General features: G+C 41.4%; 1 protein-coding gene across 2 annotated transcripts in view; it reads left to right on the forward strand.

The window, feature by feature from the left end:
- The window catches only part of LOC118365729 (spectrin beta chain, non-erythrocytic 1-like), a 97,154-nt gene that overhangs the window by 12,407 nt on the left and 65,119 nt on the right, over window positions 1-19,628 (forward strand). Inside the window, exon 2 of one of the 2 annotated variants that reach the window (XM_052490177.1) lies at window positions 1,516-1,731. In XM_052490177.1, the coding sequence (XP_052346137.1) occupies window positions 1,581-1,731 (151 nt within the window). In that variant the 5' untranslated portion in view covers window positions 1,516-1,580. Of the gene's footprint in view, window positions 1-1,515; window positions 1,732-9,944; window positions 10,652-19,628 lie in introns of those variants that run through there. The other variant, XM_052490178.1, reaches the window with a different exon arrangement.

A 19,628-nucleotide genomic window follows, 5' to 3' on the forward strand; every position in this document is an offset into this window, starting at 1 on the left:
GTTTGCGCTTAGTGGGACTATCATTTGTTTTTCAACAGGACAATGACCCAACACACATCCAGGCCGAGTAAGGGCTATTTGACTAAGAAGGAGAGTGATGAGGTGCTGCATCAGATGACCTGGCCTCCACAATCACCCAACCTCAACCCAATTGAGATCGTTTGGGATGAGTTAGACCGCTGAGTGAAGAAAAACCAACAAGTGCTCAGAATATGTGGGAACTCCTTCAAGACTGATGGAAAAGCGTTGCAGGTGAAGCTGGTTGAGAGAATTCCAAGGGAAGCACACTCTCAACAATAGAGGACTGCAAATCTAGGAGTGGGAAAATACCTGTGGAAGAGTAAAGTTTTTGGGGAGTTTGATATACCAATATCTCGCTTTGTCAAACAGCAGTTCCTCTCCTTGTCACTATTAATGATGACTAACATGATACCATCTGGTGTCAATACATTTATTTTAAATGAAGAGCTCAGGATTTTCAGGGTAGCTATATTTAAAAATGGAAATATAATATTTTGAATCTAATGCTGCTATCAACTTTATATATATCACAGAGACTGAAATATAACAAAACGGTTTGACATAACACAATTTTCGTTTAATTTGTATTATCTTATTATTATTATTATTATTATCTTTATGACGGAAATTTGAAAAATATGAATAACTTTCCACCCATGATGCCAAAGAGGGTGCTTTTGGTCATTGACTGTAGGAAATGGCTACCCTGATTGAATGTGGTATATTTGATAGAAAACATTCTGGTAGAAGTGAGTCTCGGGTTTTACCAGAAGATGGCACTGTGTGTCTTGATAAGTTTTGTCCTTCGGCATCAGCAACACATTGCTGGCTAATTCACTTTGAGTGGGGTAACACAACTTACATTTGTAACATTGTTGTCTCCATTTCACTATAATGTAATTTCTACTACGACAAAATGTGTCATTGTCATTACATTTCTCACTTTTCACAAATCTGTAATTGTGTTTAAATCCTTGACATATTTGGAAAATGTGATTAAACCAAGAGATAGACATTGTGTCCTATTGCTCCATTTGTTTACCTATGAACCATGTTTAGGAAACTAACCGAGAGTATAGCGTGAAAAATCAGGCTGAAATCTTACTCAAAATATCCCCATAGTTCTGCCCTTATACAATGGTTGCGTTCCAGGGCATCTTTTCTGTAGTCGTGCTGCACAGATGATCAGATCTCACAACCACATTAATATGATACAGCAATATTTTGAGATGCACAGCATAACAGCACATAGATGACTTGGAACGCCATCTACAATATGTAATTCCACTGCTGGGAGAAGTCCACCCCAGGTACAGAACTAGAATCAGCTTCCCCTCCCACAACCCTAACCACAAACCATTAGAGGGGAATATGCTAAACTGACCGAAGATCAGCATCTCGGGGCAACTTCATCCTACACCTAATACAGCCCTGGTGTCCTAACTGAATGTGGCGTGTATGTGAACATGTCTCTCTCTGTTTCTGTGATTGCAGGGCTTCATCAGAAGCCACTGATGAAGAAGTGTAATCGGTGAAAAGGTCAGAGGTGAAAGGTCAGGATGACGACAGTAGCCGCGGAATATGAACACATGGAGATCACGCAGCAGTACAGTAGCAGCGACACGGTCAACAACCGCTGGGATGACGAGTGGGATAATGAGAACAGCTCGGCTCGCCTGTTCGAGCGCTCGCGCATCAAGGCCCTGGCAGGTGAGTGAGGCAGAGAGGAGAGAGTGTCAGGATAACCCCTGTTGCTGGCATTGCATTGACTTAATCTCATAGAATAGCAATGGTTGTATGATGATGTATACCTGGACTTCGGTTCAAATACCATTCAAAATACTGAAGCTCTGCTTGCCTGATGCAATGAAACCAATACAAATGATCCCAGAAGTGCAAACTCCACCCACCTGGCACTCCAGGCAGGCAAAGCAAACGCTCAAAGTAGATGTTTGCAGACGGATACAGGAAGATATGGAAGAAACCTCTTTGAATCTGCTCGGCGACCACATCATTCATTTGTATATCGCTCAATGTGTGTTGAGAAACTAAAGTCACAAAATAAGAAGTGATCATTTGGTGCACATTTGTAAGCAATTATTGTTGGCGGTAATAGAAGAATAGTTGTGACTTTCTACCATTGAGCTGTTTTATATGAGAGATTATGTACAAAATCCCCATGGCAAAGTCACCGATGCTTACTGGAACAGAGAGAGTTTCAATAGGTAAGTGCCTGCACAGAACCAGAAGCCGACCCAGCAATTAAGCAAAGTGTTTTGACAAGAGAGAAAAAATGATAATAAATAGAAATGAGAAAGTGTTCCTTGGTTTCTCTTCTTTCTGGCCGGAGGCCACAAAGCCCTCTGCATTCCGATGAGTATCCTGCTTCTCACATGACTGTGTTTTCCTGCATTCCTGCCCAGCGGAGCATACGCCTCTCCCCCACCTCCACTTGCTGCAGTCAAGAGTGTCTTCAATGGCTACATGAACACCTACCTACTAGTAACCAGGCGCCTTGGGTTGAATCGAAAACGGGTCATTCTGCTATTAAACTTTGTTCTGCTTTGTAAAATGAAAATGAAGTCAACGGAAAATGAATTCAAAACATTTGATTGAAGAGGGCCCGCTTGATGTTTACAGTAATGGTGTTACTATTGCATCTGAAAATCATCTCGCCCCATATGACTCAAACAGTAACATCATTACATTCCCAGTGGCTTGGTAACTCTGTAACCCCCCCCCCACACACACACACACACACACACGCCAACACGAGTAGCCAACATACTCTGTAAAGTTGCAATATGCAGAATGCAGAAATCGCTGCAACGTTTCCTGGTTGCTAAAACTCTAATAGTTCACCTGATTTCAGTTTATGTGACAAAATAAGCTAGTATAGTGTAGAGTCATTATGCCTTCTAAACCACTGTAAATTATATTTTCCATAACCAAAAATATTTTTGTTTCAGCTGTTTGAAGCTGGTGTACAAAACCGAAAGTAAAAGATGCAAAAACAAAACGTAAGAACAGAAAGCATAGAAATAGTGGACATAGAACAGATCTACCGCTTCTTATACTTGTTTTCAAGTAGAATGATCAATCTATAATTCACATTTCTATGTCAATTTGGTCAGGTCGCCCAAAACGTTACATATTGCCACTTTAATGTGTACCATCTGGTTCAGGATCAGGCCCCCTAACAATGAATGGCAGGTCATCTCATTCGTTTCAGGGTTGCCAGATTGAGTTGTATTATTTTAATTCCTTCAGGTGGATCACCAGATTAAGGAATGCTGGCTATGACCTCTCACAGGTGTAGCTGAATTGCAAAGACCTTTTCCTTCACGTACTGACGTGGGGTGGCAATTTTTTATTTCTTCACAACCCAGCCGCATGGCCATGAGAGAGAAATACAGTACAATGCTCATCTTACAAATATGTAGTAGTAAGTAAGGTTTAATATTTTCCAGAGAATCTACCAATTTTCTATCCCGAGAAATGTCTGTTCCAACCAGAAGTGCTTAAAAGCACAGGAACAGCTGGCACTGTAAATGGAGAAATATACACATTCATCTAAAGTTTTGTATTTGTTGCAATCTAATCCATTTAAAATCCTGTCAGTCACAACACTGTTCAAATCAAATCAAATTTTCTGTTTTGTATCTTAGTTTTAAGGTAGCCTAGGCCTATGAAGCACTCGCCTACCTCATGCCTTTTGCACACAATGTATATAGACTCTCCTTTTTTCTACTGTATTATTGACTTGTTAATTGTTTACTCCATGTGTAACTCTGTGTTGTCTGTTCACACTGCTATGCTTTATCTTGGCCAGGTCGCAGTTGCAAATGAGAACTTGTTCTCAACTTGCCTACCTGGTTAAATAAAGGTGAAATAAAAATAAATAAATAAATATACATTTATTGTAATTTAATAGCCGCACACATTATGTTGCCACCACGTTGTCCCAAGACGTTGATGATGGCACGGTGTCGTCTGATATTTCTGCCCATGGCCCCTTGTTTTTGCAAGGCTGAAACCTGCTTCGTCCACATATATTAGCTCACGATGCACTGCATCTGCTTCTAGCTCCACGACTCTCTGAAAGAAGACAACAATGTAGCACAGTACGAAAAGGCAGGGATCAGTTAATATGACGTAGCACTATACACTTCCAGATCTAGTACCAATGATAAGATGGTGTAAAGAGACTCACGCTGACGTTTTGGAATATGGTGTTATCTGCCAATATGTGGTCCTACAGTCCTCTGAGTCTGATGCAGTTATTTGAAATGACCATATTTACAATGTGGGGCTCCTGCTCTGGGGTGAATAGTCAACCTCTTCAACCAGATACTGGTTTTCTTGCAGTTCTGTAAAAACATTTGAATGGTTTTAGTGATAGATCCTTCTCATTATGAAAGTACAGTACATATTACTGTAGCAGTAAGACAACAGCACTTAGTTATGTACCGGTTCTCATTTTGAAATACCCAGATGATACATGCAACAGTATAGAGGCTCAGATTTGGTTTAACCCATTGCCTAGCCTCCCTCATGCTCATCCCATGGCATCCCTCATGCTCATCCCATGGTTGACAACATGGTCAACAACGGTCGCTCTGATTTCATCAGTTATTATATTCCTGACTCCTCTTCCCCGTCCTCTCCTTCTCCCTCATCCTACTTCAACTCTTCCTTCTCCTCCTCCTCTTACTTCTTCACCTCCTCGTCCTCCTCTAGTTCTCACCCCTCTTACTCTTTGTCCAATATTGGTCTCCATTGTTGTCCAAACCAAATGTTTACCTGTGGTCTATTTATAGTGCTCAAGCTCTGACTTGTAAGTGAACTAATTATCTGAATGTGTTTCCACATGTCAATGTGGAAAGGCAATTGGCAAAATAGTGTAGCAATGTAGAGACCAATGTTTACAGTTTTGCTAGAAGTGTGTTATTAAATTACAAACTGAGTGTAAAGCAGAGAATGTGCATTCAGTTTGGCACCCTTGGTAAATGCATTGGCTCCAAGTGTTAATGGTTTCAGAGATAGTACTTCAAGGACCACTGTTAGTGTTTAAATATTCAGAAAAAATTGTAAGATCCCCATTGTGGCGGCAGGGTAGCCTAGTGGTTAGAGCGTTGGACTAGTAACCAGAAGGTTGTGAGTTCAAACCCCCCAGCTGACAAGGTACAAATCTGTCGTTCTGCCCCTGAACAGGCAGTTAAACCCACTGTTCCTAGGCCGTCATTGAAAATAAGAATTTGTTCTTAACTGACTTGCCTGGTTAAATAAAGGTAAAATTAAAAAAAATATATATATATTAAATTAGCTGTTGCGAAAGCAACATCGACAGTCGTGGCCCAAAGTTTTGAGAAAGACACAAATATTAATTTTCACAAAGTCTGCTGCCTCAGTTTGTATCATGGCAATTTGCATATACTCCAGAATGTTATGAAGAGTTATCAGATGAAATGCAATCAATTGCAAAGTCCATCTTTGCCATACAAATGAACTGAATCCCCCAAGAACATTTCTACTGCATTTCAGCACTACCACAAAAGGACTAGCTTACATCATGTCAGTGATTCTCTCATTAACACAGGTGTGTTGACGAGGACAGGGCTGGAGAGCACTGTCATGCTGATTGAGTTCGAATAACAGACTAGAAGCTTCAAAAGGAGGGTGGTGCGTGGAATCATTGTTCTTCCTCTGTCAATCATAGTTACCTGCAAGGAAACACGCGCCATCATCATAGCTTTGCACAAAAAGGGCTTCACAGGCAAGGATATTGCGGCCAGTAAGATTGCACCTAAATCAACCATCAATCGGATCATCAAGAACTTCAAGGAGAGCGGTTCAATTGTTGTGAAGAAGGCTTCCGGGCGCCCAAGAAAGTCCAGCAAGCGCCAGGACGTCTCCTAAAGTTGATTCAGCTGAGGGATCGGGGCACCACCAGTACAGAACTTGCTCAGGAATGGCAGCAGGCAGGTGTGAGTGCATCTGCATGCACAGTGAGGCAACGACTTTTGGAGGATGGCCTGGTGTCAGGAAGGGCAGCAAAGAAGCCACTTCTCTCCAGGAAAAACATCAGGGACAGACTGATATTCTGCAAAAGGTACAGGGATTGGACTGCTGAGGACTGGGGGTAAAGTCATTTTCTCTGAATCCCATTTCCGGTTGTTTGGGGCATCCGGAAAAAAGCTTGTCCGGAGAAGACAAGGTGAGCGCTACCATCAGTGCTGTGTCATGCCAACAGTAAAGCATCCTGAGATCATTCATGTGTGGGGTTGCTTCTCAGCCAAGGGAGTGGGCTCACTCACAATTTTGCCTAAAAACACAGCCATGAATAAAGAATGGTACCAACACATCCTCCGAGAGCAACTTCTCCCAACCATCCAGAACAATGCCTTTTCCAGCATGATGGAGCACCTTGCCATAAGGCAAAAGTGATAAGTGGCTCGGGGAACAAAACATCGATATTTTGGGTCCATGGCCAGGAAACCCCCCAGACCTTAATCCCATTGAGAACTTGTGGTCAATCCTCAAGAGGCGGGTGGACAAACAAAACCCCACAAATTCTGACAAACTCCAAGCATTGATTATGCAAGAATGGACTGCCATCAGTCAGGATGTGGCCCAGAAGTTAATTGACCGCATGCCAGGGCAGATTGTCAACACTGCAAATATTGACTCTTTGCATCAACTTCATGTAATTGTCAATAAAAGCCTTTGACGCTTATGAAATGCTTGTAATTATACTTCAGTATTCCATAGTAACATCTGACAAAAATATCTAAAGACACTGAAGCAGCAAACTTTGTGGAAATTAATGTCATTCAAAACTTTTGGCAAACTACTGAACTCTTCACACACACACTCTATCTAAATTTGTTCCTGCTTCTCTGCGACCACAGAGTGATCAAATTAAGATTGGAGATCTGTATGCAGGTGTCCTATTTCAAGGTAAGTTAGAAAAGCAAGGTTTTATTTTGGTGCATACGTTTTCCACTTACTGCAAATCTGTGGGCTTGGCCATTCTCCGTGAATTGTTCTGACCTCATTCGTTCTTTGTAAGCATCATGTGAAACGTTTGAGAAGAAGCTACTTCCATAAGCTCAGCAAAGACTCAGCAAAGGCTATTGTTTCACATCCAACTAAAATATAAGCATATATACATTAACCTTGCCACAAGGAAATGGAATGGAGGACTGTGTAATTGTTATGAACAACTCAATTTGACATTTTTAAAGAGATTTCACTCTCCAATATTTTGGTATTTTCAATTTGTATGATTATCGCAGAGGTTGACCATCACAGAAACCCACCCAGAAACCCACACCCCTATGTCACCACCCTATTTCCTTTTTCTGTTTCATAGTAATTCCTATGAGGTGAGTCATGTGGAAGGATGTATGTATTTTTCTTGTCTAAGAATCTGACTTAAAACCGAGCATTACAGGTCTCGGTGAAGAGGCTTTTATAAAGAGGTTATGTAAAGTAGGGAGCAGAGGTGACTTGCAACTCGACTTTGACTTTGACACCAATGACTCGGGACTTAACTTGGACTTGAGCCTTTTAACTCGAACTGACTTGATACCCTCCCCAAGCCCAAATATATAAAATGATGCTATTAAAAAAAGTGTGCAGCGCATCAACTCTTCATTTAACTGATTACAGTTTGAATCAGACATCAGCCAATCAAATTGTACCAGATGAGAAAAAGTTGGGCGTGGTAGTGCAGAGGAAAGTCGGCGGGTGAATTCAGACGGAGCCCTTGGAAAGATGATACCCCAAATTATTATTTTTCGGATATAAAGACCACGCTGTATCAACAAAAAATGGATTGCAACTTGCAAAACATGTGGGAAGAAAATTACAGACTGAGGCGCAATAACTTCCAACTTTGTTCGACATTTGAAGTTGCACAAAGAACGGTAAGTCGTGGCTAATATAGCCGACAGCTATATAGTTTATAACTTTGCTAGTGTAGCATGTAGGCTAACATAACGTTAAATCAGTGAGCCTCCACACAGTGAGTCAGTGCGGGAACGTGATCATTGCACCCAAGATTGAGGTACAACTGGCTAGGCAGTTGGTTGTCAAAATCCTGCCTGATGTTACTGCTATTCCTAAACCATTGACACACGTTAGCCTACTGTAACCACACACAGAGAGGGTGTGTGTTAAGGTTAGGCGATTGTGTACCAGCCTACATCGCCCGATTGCGATCCTTGATAGTCGATTGCTATTGGGGGGGGGGGGTCTTCCTCATGGCTACCCATGTATTTCCATGGAAATATGAATTTGATTTGGAAAATAATAAATATATTTTTAAAAGCGTTGATGATTTGCGTAAATATAATATACTAACTCTTACTCTTGTTAAAAATATGAAATGGTTTTACATTTGGTGAACATTTTGACTTGTTTAGGACTCAACTCAAAGTTTAATTTTTGAGACTTGACTTGAGACTTGTCGATCTTGACTTGACTCGGACTTACCTGTTTTTGACTTGGGACTTGAGTGCTAAGACTTGAGACTTTGGCGCTCTGCAAGTTCACTGGATGTTGGCCAGGTGGGACGCTACCGTCCCACCTGCCCATAAGTTTTAATGTGTCGTGTGTTTGTGCCATTTACAGTTCATAACTTTTATTTGGCTCTGTACAACTAGGAAAGTATATTCGTCATGTGTTTTTACCCAGTGTATATTTGCTCATATATTTTTTTACCCCTCCCTTACGCTTTGTTGTGATAAAACAAATATAATATTATTTAACACATAATAATATAATTTATATTACGGGAATTCTAGTGTCATTATTAGCATGTGTTCCTCAATCAAAACAGCCCAAGCACGTGAACTACTGTACATAGATGCAGAGCCCTAAGGTTGGACAGACAGTCAGAGAGGCAGAAAGACGGACAGACGGTGTCCCTTCTGGCCTTTTCTCATTCCCTGTGTCCATTGTCGTAATGATTTTGATTAGTCTTTTCGCACAGTTGCTGGAAAACAAATGACTGCAAGACTCGTGGTATTGAGATGAGCATGAATTCATAACATCATGAGGAGTAGATATAAGGTAGCTTAACTGTGGCCACCTCCTTCGCCACAAGGCTTTCTCATGAACAGGTGGACAAATGGGATATTGTTGATGGTGCTGCTACTGTATGTAGCAAAAATACTCTGTGGCAGAGAACTCCTGAGACTGCCATGAATATAAGGCAACATGGTTGAGTCCGTGGCTAAATCCAAAGGGGAATAATTATGGAAAACATTTTGTCAGAGTCTTGTATGGATTACATTTGGTTGTATTTACTAGGATTATCTGGACTTTACAATTACTTTGTTTGTTTGTGTGACCATACTTTTTTTTAATGACTTGCTCAGAATATGAAATAATAACTGTTATAGAAAGTGTCTCTGCTTAGAGAGAAATCTATGTCTGTCCTTTCCCTGGCAGTGTTTGCTGCGGTACCTTGGCTATTTATGTTTGATTTGTAATCAGAATCCTTTTCGCTTTGTGATGTTCTGCCTAGTGGAAACTGGTTGATTGTGCTCCTCCTTTGTTTGGGAAGCAACCATTCATGGGCCAATATGTGGACTATTCATCCATTAGGAAGAAAGAGGGGGGAGGCTTTCAGTTCACCTCTGAAACAGGATGTTTGTATGGTCACTTTTTGACATTGGTCGCTCACATTATTTCAAACCAGCATTTATACATTTCTGGAATGGCCAGATTTTTCCTCTGTCACTGTCTGAACAACAATGCTGGGAATTGGCAGGCTTGTATCCTGGCTAGCTTCCCTCTACCCCCTCTCTTCAGGGCTTAGTACGGCCCAACGTCCTCCCTCTTTCTCCCCACTGCATGGACATGAGGCGGTGACATCATCACTGAGCTCCCAGGCCGTGGCTAGCCAGTGACGGAATTACAAACTCCTCTTCCCTCTCTAAACCCATCCCCCTCCTCCACTTTTCCCTCCAGACTTATGAAAGGTGTGCTGTGTGGGAGGAAAACCCCTTTCATTCTCTCTTTTTATTGGACACCTTTCTTAACTGTCTGCCAGTTGAGGATGAGGTACAGTGATTTTTTTTTTTTTGGGGGTGGGCAATACCACTCAAAAGTGTGCACTCCTGAATGGGTGAGCAGCTTCACAACCTAGAGGGGGTGGGGCGGAGGCTGCTTTTGAATGGGTTGAGAGGGAAGACTGAACTAATCAAGAGAGAAGAAGAAGCATGTTGTGACCCCTATCTGACACAGATCCAGCTTCTCCACTCCGGTTCCTTCAGTGGCTGCTCTGGGAAGAGTAGTGTCCTTGAGAACATTCCTTCCTTTTGTTACTTTTACTGGATTATTTTTTTGGGGCTTGTGGTGTAGCAAGGGTGGTGGTGGTAGGAGGCTAAAAGAGCCCACTGGATCCCTTCTTAACTTCCCTACGTTTTTCGCCTTGCTGTGCTTGTTTTTTCTGAGGGAAAATTGTCTTTCAGTGGGTCCCAGTTTTAGTTTGGAACTATGGAAATGGACTGGGAGTTGGGTGGGAAAGATGTACAATTCACAAAGCCGGGCTCTGGTTTCCCCGCTCAGGTGGCTTTCAACTACAACATGTTAGAAGGGCGCTTTAAACAGCTTCAAGGTAAGTGAATGCTGGAGGCTGCAGGCGCCTTTTCTTTATAGGTGTTGCTATGCTATATTCTCTGTCAGCATATAGATGGTGGAGTCTAGAGAGAGAATTCTGGATTGTCTGTGTTGAATTTGGCAGTTCTTTTATCAGGGTAATGTTATGTGGATGAAGAGCATTATATTTCATTATTGTTCTTTGACTTCTGAGAAAATAAAACAAATTGGGTGTCTTAATCCTAAAGGAAACGGTAACTGTTAGTGGTGGATATGTCACGTTTAGTATGGCAGCACTGTGATCTGGCAAAAGGATGAATTTCATTTAGTGTTGACAATAAAATACTAAATAGATGTTTTTGAAAAAGGCCCTCTGTCTACAAACACACAATCCACAATGCTATCTAAACGGCATGCATGCTAGTTCCTAGCGGGTAGTCAGGACAACAATAGCATGAGAGGGGACAGGGAAGGTGGGAGTGGGAGTGGTTGTTTTTGTCCAGCCCTCCCATGAAAATACACTTTCAAGGAGCCAAATTCTAGGAAATGATAGCGCTTAACAATATGTTTTTACACAGTTAGTATAAGTATATATATTTTTTTAAATGGCATATATTACTATTAGTTATAGAGTATGTCATTGTGTGATATTGTTTGCTCTTGTTTAGTATATTTACTATAAAAATTACTTGTTTTCTAAAAACATTTTTTTACATTAATTTTCATATTTTCATTACGATGAACCCCAGTTTAGACTGCAATAGAAAAAAATGAGAAATGAGCATGCCAATGTTACCATTATCATACAAACTTTTTTTAATAGTCCTGCTGTCTTTGTTGACATCTTTGTCGGGGTTTCTCTCATCCCAAAGAGAATGTGGTCTTTGCCACATGAAAATATCAGTCATTAACTCAGCCTCTCTATGAATAATTGTCTGAATGCACTATTGTGTTGTTGAGTGTCTCTCTTCTATACGTTTTTTATATATATATAAGTCCCCTTTTCATTAATAGAACATCAAATCTACAGCAATGGTCAGAATTTGTCCAGTTTTGCTCCCTTGAAGGGTATAAACTGGCCACAACAGCTACGTGGATACGACTGGATGAATGTGTGCCGTTTGTTAATATGTAGCGTTGTGTAGATTTGACTGACTGCTGACACCTTGTCCAATGTTGTAAAGCAGCCAGAATGAAAAGGAAAGACCGTGAGATAGACTTGAACTTTCATCCTCTGGTCTATTGGCTTTACTAAGTCATGGGATGACTGAATTGATAAAACATCACAGAGTCAACGTTATTGATTGCTATTCTTGTGTCATGTACTGCTAGCTTGAAATTGTTATGCTTCATCATATTTTTTAAATTGAGTGAAGATATGGCAAAATGTATGGATTGCGCCTGGTGTGCTGATAATGGAAATTGTAGGTAGAACTGTAACAGGGTCCCGAAAGGCGTAAGGCACTGCATCGCAGTGCTAGAGGTGTCACTACAGACCCTGGTTCAATCCTGGGCTGCATCACAATCGGCTGTGATCGGGTGTCCCATAGGGCGGCACACAATTGGCACAGAGTTGACCGGGATAGCTTGTCATTGTAAATAAGAATTTGTTCTTAACTGACTTGCCTAGTTAAAGGTTCAATAAATAACAAATGTTGATAGCGTCTCAAAGGATCTAGGAACAGTAACATTCAACTGAAGATTTCAGACATACTGTAAGGGGAGTACGATTACCATTGGTTGAATCCCTGTGACCCTTGATTTTAGCCAGAGTAAAGTAGTAGCCTTGTTCCACCCAGAATTGGTCATAGAACAGTTCTCCTGTTTCTGTAGCGTGAGACGGCTTGATGTACAAGTACGTCCCCTAGACAGGACTCTAGTCTATCACATGACCTGATATTAGGCAGAGCTCTCTGGTTCATTAGTTCATAAATGTGTTATATTTTCAGCATAGCTACGTGGTGTCATTGTGCCAGTGACCTTTTACAAACACATGAACTGTGAAAAACATTTAGCAAATCATTTTGTGTTCCCGTGGCTGTATCAAACGAAAGGAAATTGAAAGTGCGTTGTCAGGTCTCATGAATTGTTCTGTTTTATCTAATACATTTAGGCTGGTTGTACTCCTGTACTTAAAATCACTTTTAATGGAGATTTTCCATTGCTCCTTTTTTATCCAAGAGTAGGCTTAATCTGAGTCCTTGAAGTGGGGTTTTTAGGTCAATCATTTTCTCTGACAAGCTTGTGCTGGCTTGGTTACATATCCACCATAGTTGCTAAAGCCGTGCTGGAAAGGACCGCGTGGAAAGACAATATCCGATCTAACGTTATATTGTTTGGGTCGGAACAATAGTGTAAAAATAGTTATTAGATGCACTCCAGTCGCTTTTGTACCAGACTGTAACCATTTCTCCACACCAATGACCTGGACTACCACCACACAGACTTGAGTGCTGAAGTAATACTTTTGTCGGCAAACAGGCCCCTGGCAACCCGGTTTCCACCACAGTCAGTCTCTAAATGAACGGCTGTTCTGCTGGCAAGAAAATATTTTATGGAGAGACAAAAAAAGAAGGCAACAGAAAGTTATGGAACTGAAGAAGTCTTTGAATGGGTTGGTTGGGGAAGGGGGCAAACTTGAGAGAGCGTGTTGAAAAAGAGTGCAGTTATGGCCTTAACAAGTTTGATTTACTCGATTTAGCTACACTGACTGACTATTTGACCTTGACTCCCCATTTGCAGGATACCCCCGAAATATAGCATTGAATGTTAACTTCTGTTATGCCCTCAGTTGTTGAATTCTGATAAGTAAGTACAGTGCCTTGCGAAAGTATTTGGCCCCCTTGAACTTTGCGACCTTTTGCCACATTTCAGGCTTCAAACATAAAGATATAAAACTGTATTTTTTTGTGAAGAATCAACAACAAGTGGGACACAATCATGAAGTGGAACGACATTTATTGGATATTTCAAACCTTTTTAACAAATCAAAAACTGAAAAATTGGGCGTGCAAAATTATTCAGCCCCCTTAAGTTAATACTTTGTAGCGTCATGTTTTGCTGCGATTACAGCTGTAAGTCGCTTGGGGTATGTCTCTATCAGTTTTGCACATCGAGAGACTGACATTTTTCCCATTCCTCCTTGCAAAACAGCTCGAGCTCAGTGAGGTTGGATGGAGAGCATTTGTGAACAGCAGTTTTCAGTTCTTTCCACAGATTCTCGATTGGATTCAGGTCTGGACTTTGACTTGGCCATTCTAACACCTGGATATGTTTATTTTTGAACCATTCCATTGTAGATTTTGTTTTATGTTTTGGATCATTGTCTTGTTGGAAGACAAATCTCCGTCCCAGTCTCAGGTCTTTTGCAGACTCCATCAGGTTTTCTTCCAGAATGGTCCTGTATTTGGCTCCATCTTCCCATCAATTTCAACCATCTTCCCTGTCCCTGCTGAAGAAAAGCAGGCCCAAACCATGATGCTGCCACCACCATGTTTGACAGTGGGGATGGTGTGTTCAGGGTAATGACCTGTGTTGCTTTTACGCCAAACATAACGTTTTGTATTGTTGCCAAAAAGTTCAATTTTGGTTTCATCTGACCAGAGCACCTTCTTCCACATGTTTGGTGTGTCTCCCAGGTGGCTTGTGGCAAACTTTAAATGACACTTTTTATGGATATCTTTAAGAAATGGCTTTCTTCTTGCCACTCTTCCATAAAGGCCAGATGTGTGCAATATATGACTGATTGTCCATAGGACAACAGTCTCCCACCTCAGCTGTAGATCTCTGCAGTTCATCCAGAGTGATCATGGGCCTCTTGGCTGCATCTCTGATCAGTCTTCTCCTTGTATGGCCAGGTCTTGGTAGATTTGCAGTGGTCTGATACTCCTTCCATTTCAATATTATCGCTTGCACAGTGCTCCTTGGGATGTTTAAAGCTTGGGAAATCTTTTTGTATCCAAATCCGGCTTTAAACTTCACAACAGTATCTCGGATCTGCCTGGTGTGTTCCTTGTTCTTCATGATGCTCTCTGCGCTTTTAACGGACCTCTGAGACTATCACAGTGCAGGTGCATTTATACGGAGACTTGATTACACACAGGTGGATTGTATTTATCATCATTAGTCATTTAGGTCAACATTGGATCATTCAGAGATCCTCACTGAACTTCTGGAGAGAGTTTGCTGCACTGAAAGTAAAGGGGCTGAATAATTTTGCACGCCCAATTTTTCAGTTTTTGATTTGTTAAAAAAGTTTGACATATCCAATAAATGTCGTTCCACTTCATGATTGTGTCCCACTTGTTGTTGATTCTTCACAAAAAAATACAGTTTTATATATTTATATTTGAATCCTGAAATGTGGCAAAAGGTCGCAAAGTTCAAGGGGGCCGAATACTTTCGCAAGGCACTGTACCAGAGAATAATATTTGCATAGGCTGGGATTAAATCTAATCGTGCTTGGTCAATAATACAGCTTTTAAAGACAATGTTCCCTGCTTTTGCGACGCATTCACAGTAAACGCTGCATATGTCGGCTAAATCGGAAATTACCTTTTAAAGGTGCATTGTCGACGAAGCGTGATTGGATTAAATTCCGGCCATCGTCCTAGTTAATACCAGGTAAATACCAGTGGAAACTGTACTGTAAAATATAGTGCTATCATGACTTTTGAGAATAGTAAGAAATGATCTTGAGGTTTTCAACCACATCTTTACCGCAAAGTAAAGTAATGATAAAACATGTCAGATAATTCAAAGACATAAATAAAGAGTGAGTGATACCGAAATGTAGTGAATGTTTTAACTGTGTGTAAATGGACACAAAGCCATGTTCTGTTTAGTGCTTTGTTTTCCCTCTTGCCAGGCATTGACTGCCGGGGAAATGTTGATGTTGAGTCATTGATTTGAAGTATATAGCTGTTGGTAGTTGCCTGTGTGATAATCTGAGGCCTTATAAAAAGAACAAACAGTCCAGTCCATCTGCCATAACACCATGACCTATCTGACCGATGATCTGTTTTACCCTTCTATCAATGGAGGGACTTTATCCACTTTATGACATGGAGACATCTTCTCAAGTACGGTACCTGGTATTTATGTTTTCCCCATGTGTTTTGTCAGCATAATATTATTACATCAACATTGCTGGTGGGCAAAACATCATTAACACACACAGTTTTTGTATAATTTCGATCTAGTTTTCAAACAACAATCAACAATAGCATTTCAGGTTTTGCATGAAGTTGACTTCCTGTATGGCAAAGCAATCAAATACCAACCAAAGTTGGATGTGGATTTGACAACGCATTTGTCCTGTGGTTAGTCACCCCTAAACATGGCAGTGTGACCTCATCCATTAATCCAGCCCTTACACACAGGAAGAATTTCAATCTTCTGGCCCGCCACACACCACAGGATGTTGATTCAACAGTGAGGGAAGAAGGAAGCAACCTTTGCAACTGCTTCACTAAGATGTCCAGTCTTTCACCTTTGTTTTTCATCCTTGGATACTGATTTCTAGTCTGTTCATTTGTTAGTTTGCCAATGAATGCTATATCATATAATATGTATATCTAGGCCTAAACAAAATGGCTGTTGTTATTGTTGTCCCTCTGAATGATTGTTTTCAGTCTCTGCCAATCATTCAAATCTTTCACCATGTTCAGTATTTCCTTCCAGCTAAGGGTGGGGTAGTGATCCAAAGTGCCTTGAACTCGGCAATTCCGGAGTAGTGCCCTAATCAAGATCTCCCTTTTCCTGCCGAAACCTGGAAAGAGGAAAAAATAGAGAGAAAAGAAACCAAACTGTAATTTGAATGAATGTGCATCCCTGTTGAGAAATCTCCCGTCTAGATTACTGCAACTCGCTGTTGGCTGGGCTCCCTGCCTCTGCCATTAAACCCCTACAACTCATCCAGAACGCCGCAGCCCGTCTGGTGTTCAACCTTCCCAAGTTCTCTCACGTCACCCCGCTCCTCCGCTCTCTCCACTGGCTTCCAGTTGAAGCTCGCATCCGCTACAAGACCATGGTGCTTGCCTACGGAGCTGTGAGGGGAACGGCACCTCAGTACCTCCAGGCTCTGATCAGGCCCTACACCCAAACAAGGGCACTGCGTTCATCCACCTCTGGCCTGCTCGCCTCCCTACCACTGAGGAAGTACAGTTCCCGCTCAGCCCAGTCAAAACTGTTCGCTGCTCTGGCCCCCAATGGTGGAACAAACTCCCTCACGACGCCAGGACAGCGGAGTCAATCACCACCTTCCGGAGACACCTGAAACCCCACCTCTTTAAGGAATACCTAGGATAGGATAAAGTAATCCTTCTCACCCCCCCTTAAAAGATTTAGATGCACTAATGTAAAGTGGCTGTTCCACTGGATGTCATAAGGTGAATGCACCAATTTGTAAGTCGCTCTGGATAAGAGCGTCTGCTAAATGACTTAAGTGTAAATGTAAATAAGATGAGAGATTAGCTTTTGGGAACCGGAGAGTTAACCCCCAGGATAGAGATTCAAGATGCGTCAATAAATAAATAGTTTCTATTCTGTGTCAGTCATGATGACCAGACTGCTCATATCCCAGCTGGTTAGATTTGCTTCTTTGTTCCTGAACTCCAAAGACAATAGAGCTGTGGGTCAAGTCAAGGTCACAATTTGGGATGATTTTCTCTGGAAGAGAGTGATATCCAACACGATTAGGACTAAAGGACCCTATTAATCAGTGCAATAGTAAGATATTCATGAATAGCCTCCGAGAAATAAGTGGATATACTTGAATATATGGGTTATTCCACAAATTAGGTTCGATTTACATAGCTGCGGGAAGTAGGGGTGCTGAGGGTGCTGGCACCCCCTGATAAATAACAATAAAGAGAATGAATATAAAAAATATATTTACAAAATTAAGTAAAATAAATTCCCACCAAATTAGTGCACTAGGTCTTTTTTACTCCTGTATAAAATGATAAACATTTCCCTCAGTTGACCTTAAAAGAGGGACAGGTTTTTGTCCTGCATAAAATGAATCACTAATAGCAAATCTTTATTCATATAAAAATCGAATTTATGGAATTTTCCATGTGGTCCATATTAAAAGAGCACTTCAATTAATATAACAGACTTTTACAATTCAATATTTGTGGACAATTTCTACTTAAGAAACTGACACAAGCACCGATGCAAAGTGAAACAAAGTGTATTCCATGCGCTCATATAGATGAAATTTGGACTAGAACAGCGTCAAATAGCATTAAGTACGATGTACAAAATATGTACCCTCCAATGAATGTACCCTCCAATGAATGTACCCTCCAATGAATGTACCCTCCAATGAATGTACCCTCCAATGAATGTACCCTCCAATGAATGTACCCTCCAATGAATGTACCTTCCAATGCAATTACCGTTTGCATGTTTTTTAGTGACACTAAAAAGGTTGCCATCCAACCTTTTTATGCTAGTAAAGTACATGTCACGACAGGCCTGTATCCAACCATGTCATGCTAGTAAAGTACATGTCACGACAGGCCTGTATCCAACCATGTCATGCTAGTAAAGTACATGTAACGAGATGGCGGACGGAAGACAGGGTTGTGTGGCTTCTCATTCGAATGCTGTAAATGTATCTAAACCACCAGGTGTACGCCGACCCCAGCTAAGCAACTCATGCAAAGAGTTAAAGCTCAATTGTGTGTTTTATCTCCAGTACTCTGCCATGATTGTCAGTTATGTAGCTGCTCTACTGATAATCTCAGTGCGTCCTTGCTGGGATGACACCAGTCTACTGCCGGAGAATACCAACACCAAACACATTGGTTCACCGTTCCACTGGAGCGGACAGTACACAGCATACCATAATGTTCTGAATAATGGCCAAGTCTACCTTGCTCCCGATTCCACTGAACCGCTTAGGCGTAACAAACACAAGTCTAACATTTATCGGAAACTGTTAAACTACCTGTTCACTACCCTCCTGCTCTCCGGGGATGTGCAACTCAATCCTGGACCCAACATCACCGTGCCAGCGTTGCTCACCGGAGTGGAAAGTGGTGGATGGCCTCGTGAAAACATTGTAGCCAGGCACAATCAAAGCAGCATATGGCGAGGTTTTATGGAGCTGATCGTTGCCTCTGTGGAAGTGGGTGAGTGCTATGGTCCCATGGTTTCTCTCGGCTCACCCGGCTCCAGGATAGATTTTGACTCTTCAAACATACCCAAGTCGCAATATGCGATCCCTGACTCTGCTTCTGGTACGCAAGCTGTTTTAATTAGTTCCCCGTATCCAGTGCAGGCGGGAGGGATTGTTAATTGCAATACCGAACTGCCCATAATAAAAACAAAACAAAATGGCCTAAACCCACCCGTCAGAAAACAAAGAAAATGCCACTTTTTTTTCAATGTGTCATCTGGGACCCACGAGTTAAGCCCAAGGGACTACTAGGGGGGCACTTGAACAATCGTAGTGCAATTCCAAAAAGTGATCAAATTCAACATTGACTCACAGACTCCAACCTTGACTTCCTCTGCCTCTCAGAGACACGGCTCCATAAAAACTCTCCATATGCTGCTTTGATTGTGATTGGCTACAATGTCTTCGGGAGAGACGGGATTGAAGGAAGAGGAGGGTGTGTGATGATTTACATTAAAGAACATATCCGGTGTAAACAAATTGAGTGGTCATGTGATAATGAACTAGAATGTATTGGCCTGTCACTGTCTCCCCAAATGTCTTTTACCCTTATTGGAATGTATAGGCCACCTTCCACCAAAAGTGTGTGTTTTTGATCAGTGTAATAACATGCTTAGGGAATGTGACTTTGGGAAAGAGGTCATCTTAATGGGAGATTTTAACATTAATTATGAAGACAAGTTTTGTAGGAAAACCCTCAAACGATCACTAATACTTTTTGACCGTACACAGCAATTTAAAGGGCCAACCAGGGTGACTTGTTGCTCTAAAACACAGATTGATTTGGTGTTCAGTAATAAACCAGAGA

This window comes from Oncorhynchus keta, chromosome 32 (genome assembly GCF_023373465.1).
Source record: "Oncorhynchus keta strain PuntledgeMale-10-30-2019 chromosome 32, Oket_V2, whole genome shotgun sequence".
NCBI classification, from domain to species: Eukaryota; Metazoa; Chordata; class Actinopteri; order Salmoniformes; family Salmonidae; genus Oncorhynchus; species Oncorhynchus keta.